The 3,700-nt window shown below is 47.2% G+C and overlaps 1 protein-coding gene and 1 pseudogene across 1 annotated transcript in view; both read right to left on the bottom strand.

Annotated features, from left to right (window-relative positions):
- Positions 1–1,180, bottom strand: part of LOC124010720 — a 23,883-nt pseudogene extending 22,703 nt beyond the window's left edge.
- A 68-nt stretch (positions 1,181–1,248) lies between these two features.
- Positions 1,249–3,700, bottom strand: part of LOC124010719 (TRAF2 and NCK-interacting protein kinase-like) — a 66,860-nt gene continuing 64,408 nt past the window's right edge. Inside the window, exon 8 of the mRNA XM_046323365.1 lies at positions 1,249–1,323. Within this exon, the coding sequence (XP_046179321.1) occupies positions 1,249–1,323 (75 nt within the window). The remainder of the gene's footprint in view (positions 1,324–3,700) is intronic.

Here is a 3,700-nt window from a genome sequence, read left to right as displayed (position 1 = left end):
GTCTGTAAAGATATGTAACTAATCACTCCGTCTGTAAAGATATGTAACTAATCACTCCGTCTGTAAAGATATGTAACTAATCACTCCGTCTGTAAAGATATGTAACTAATCACTCCGTCTGTAAAGATATGGAACTAATCACTCCGTCTGTAAAGGTATGAAACGAATGATTGTTTATTATAAGTACTTGTGTTCGTCTGTCCTGGTGTGTGTTGGGTTATGTACCCATGTATTTTATTATTCTGTTTTCCGGTGGGTTTTGTTAATAAACTGCGCCGTTGAAAACACAGTTATTTCTCTCCTGCGTCTGACTTCTCTGCCGCCAGTTCGCACCCCTTACAGAATCACTGACCCAAACTTATGGAGTCAGCAGGAGCAGGTACCCCGGGTATACGGGTGGAGGAGCGAGTCCAGGAGCATGCACCAATGCTTCACCATCTTGGCACCGCCATGGACCGCGTTGTCCAGACAATGGACCGCTGGGAGAGACAGGGAGTTCTTTCAGCACCTCCACAGCACAAACGGGGACTCCCTGAACGCCCCTTTTTCCGCCTGGTCCCAGTGGGATTCGTCTCCTGCCCCAGAGTACGACGTGAAGGCTGTGAACTGCCAGGGGTTCCATCTACAATTATATCTATTTTTTTATTTTATTTTACCTTTATTTAACTAGGCAAGTCAGTTAAGAACAAATTCTTATTTTCAATGACGGCCTAGGAACAGTGGGTTAACTGCCTGTTCAGGGGCAGAATGACAGATTTGTACCTTGTCAGCTCGGGGATTTGAACATGCAACCTTTCGGTTACTAGTCCAACACTCTAACCACTAGGCTACCCTGCCACCCCTATACCTGGCGAGCGTCCACCCGGCTCCGTCGGGCCATCAGAGGGTGTCCGCCCTCGTCTCCCGTGCCCATCGGGAAAGCCCTGGCGTGGGCCAACGCTGTGTGGAGAGGGGAAGATGCAGCGTTGTACCAGTTTGAGGAGTTCACTCGCCGCTTCCGGGCAGTCTTCGACCACCTGCCCGTGGGTAGAGCGGCAGGTTATCTGGAGTATTGGTCAGGTAGCGGCTCCCATTACCTCACTGCTGAAGGGGGCCCCGGTACGCTTGCCGTGGTCAGCTGAGGCGGACAGGGCTTTAGTTACCTGAGGGCTCTATTTACCTCGGCTCCTTGCTGGCCCATCCGGATCCCTCTTTGGCGTTAATAGTGGAGGTGGACGCGTCTGAGGCTGGGATAGGAGCTGTGCTCTCTCAACGCTCGGGTAAGCCACCGAAGCTCCTCCCCTGTGCCTTCTTCTCAAAGAAGCTCAGCTCGGCGGAGCAAAACTATGAGGGGACCGGGAGCTGTTGGCTGTGTAAAGGCCTTGAAGGCGTGGAGACATTAGCTTGAGGGGGCTAGACACCCTTTTCTCATCTGAACTGACCACCGCAATCTGGAGAACATCCGGGCAGCGAAGAGACTGAACCCACGTCAGGCAAGGTGGGCCATGTTTTTCACCCGTTTTGTGTTTACTCTTACTACAGACCAGGTTCCCAGAACGCGAAGGCAGACGCATTGTCCCGGCTGTATGACACAGAGGAGCGTCCCATGGATCCCACTCCTACACCCCTTACTTGTTCCGCAGAGGTTTTGGTCGCACCAGTCGGTGGATTATCTGACTGATCTTCCACTCTCACAGGGTAACACCGCGATCCTGGTCATTGTGGATCGTTTCTCTACGTCCTGTCCTCTCCTCCCACTGCCGAGTCTCCCTATGGCCCTACAGGCCTTGTTTACACACGTCTTCTGGCACTACTGATTGCCTGAGGATATAGTGTTTGATCGGCGTCCCCAGTTCACGTCTAGGGTCTGGAAAGCAATCATGGAACGTCTGGGGGTCTCGATCAGCCTTACTTCAGGGTTTCACCCCGAGAGTAATGGGCAGGTGGAGAGAGTTAACCAGGATATTGGCATGTTTCTGCGGTCAGGCCCAGCTGGGGGAGTGGGCAGCGTTCGTGCCCTGGGCCGAGATGGCACAGAACTTGCTCCGCCACTCCTCCACTAACCTCTATCCCTTCCAGCCTGCCCCTCCGCCTGCCCTGCCGGAAGCTGGGTCCGCGGTTTGTGGGGCCATTTAAAGTCCTGAGGAGAGTGAACGAGGTGTGTTACAGGTTACAGCTTCCCCCCGATTACCGTGTTAACCCCTCGTTCCATGTGTCTCTCCTCAGGCCGGTGGTGGCTGGTCCACTCCGTCCCCTCTGGACATCGGGGGTCTCCATCACACCAGGTTCCAATCCCATCAATTACATGTTGTGTATTTAACCCTCAGTTCCCCCTCATGTCCTTGTGGGTGATTGTTTATTATAAGCACTTGTGCTCGTCTGTCCTGGTGTGTGTTGGGTTATGTACCCATGTATTTTGTTATTCTGTTTTCCTGTGGGTTTTGTTAATAAACTGCGCCGTTGAAAACACAGTTATTTCTCTCCTGCGTCTGACTTCTCTGCCGCCAATTCGCACCCCTTACAAATCACTCCATCTGTAAAGATATGAAACTAATCACTCCATCTGTAAAGATATGAAACTAATCACTCTGTCTGTAAAGATATGAAACTAATCACTCTGTCTGTAAAGATATGGAACTAATCACTCCATCTGTAAAGATATGAAACTAATCACTCCGTCTGTAAAGATATGGAACTAATCACTCCGTCTGTAAAGATATGGAACTAATCACTCCATCTGTAAAGATATGAAACTAATCACTCCATCTGTAAAGATATGGAACTAATCACTCCGTCTGTAAAGATATGGAACTAATCACTCCGTCTGTAAAGATATGGAACTAATCACTCCGTCTGTAAAGATATGGAACTAATCACTCCGTCTGTAAAGATATGGAACTAATCACTCCGTCTGTAAAGATATGGAACTAATCACTCCGTCTGTAAAGATATGGAACTAATCACTCCGTCTGTAAAGATATGAAACTAATCACTCCGTCTGTAAAGATATGGAACTAATCACTCCGTCTGTAAAGATATGGAACTAATCACTCCATCTGTAAAGATATGGAACTAATCACTCTGTCTGTAAAGATATGGAACTAATCACTCCATCTGTAAAGATATGGAACTAATCACTCTGTCTGTAAAGATATGGAACTAATCACTCCATCTGTAAAGATATGGAACTAATCACTCCGTCTGTAAAGATATGGAACTAATCACTCCGTCTGTAAAGATATGGAACTAATCACTCCGTCTGTAAAGATATGGAACTAATCACTCCGTCTGTAAAGATATGGAACTAATCACTCCGTCTGTAAAGATATGGAACTAATCACTCCGTCTGTAAAGATATGGAACTAATCACTCCGTCTGTAAAGATATGGAACTAATCACTCCGTCTGTAAAGATATGGAACTAATCACTCCGTCTGTAAAGATATGGAACTAATCACTCCGTCTGTAAAGATAATGGAACTAATCACTCCGTCTGTAAAGATATGAAACTAATCACGCCGTCTGTAAAGATATGAAACGAATCACTCCGTCTGTAAAGATATGGAACTAATCACTCCGTCTGTAAAGATATGACACTAATCACTCCGTCTTGTAAAGATATGGAACTAATCACTCCATCTGTAAAGATATGGAACTAATGACTCCATCTGTAAAGATATGGAACTAATCACTCCATCTGTAAAGATATGAAACGAATCACT

Source organism: Oncorhynchus gorbuscha, linkage group LG23, assembly GCF_021184085.1.
Source record: "Oncorhynchus gorbuscha isolate QuinsamMale2020 ecotype Even-year linkage group LG23, OgorEven_v1.0, whole genome shotgun sequence".
NCBI classification, from domain to species: Eukaryota; Metazoa; Chordata; class Actinopteri; order Salmoniformes; family Salmonidae; genus Oncorhynchus; species Oncorhynchus gorbuscha.
Note: the sequence above shows the minus strand (reverse complement) of the source record. Positions and strands in the feature narration are given on the sequence as shown.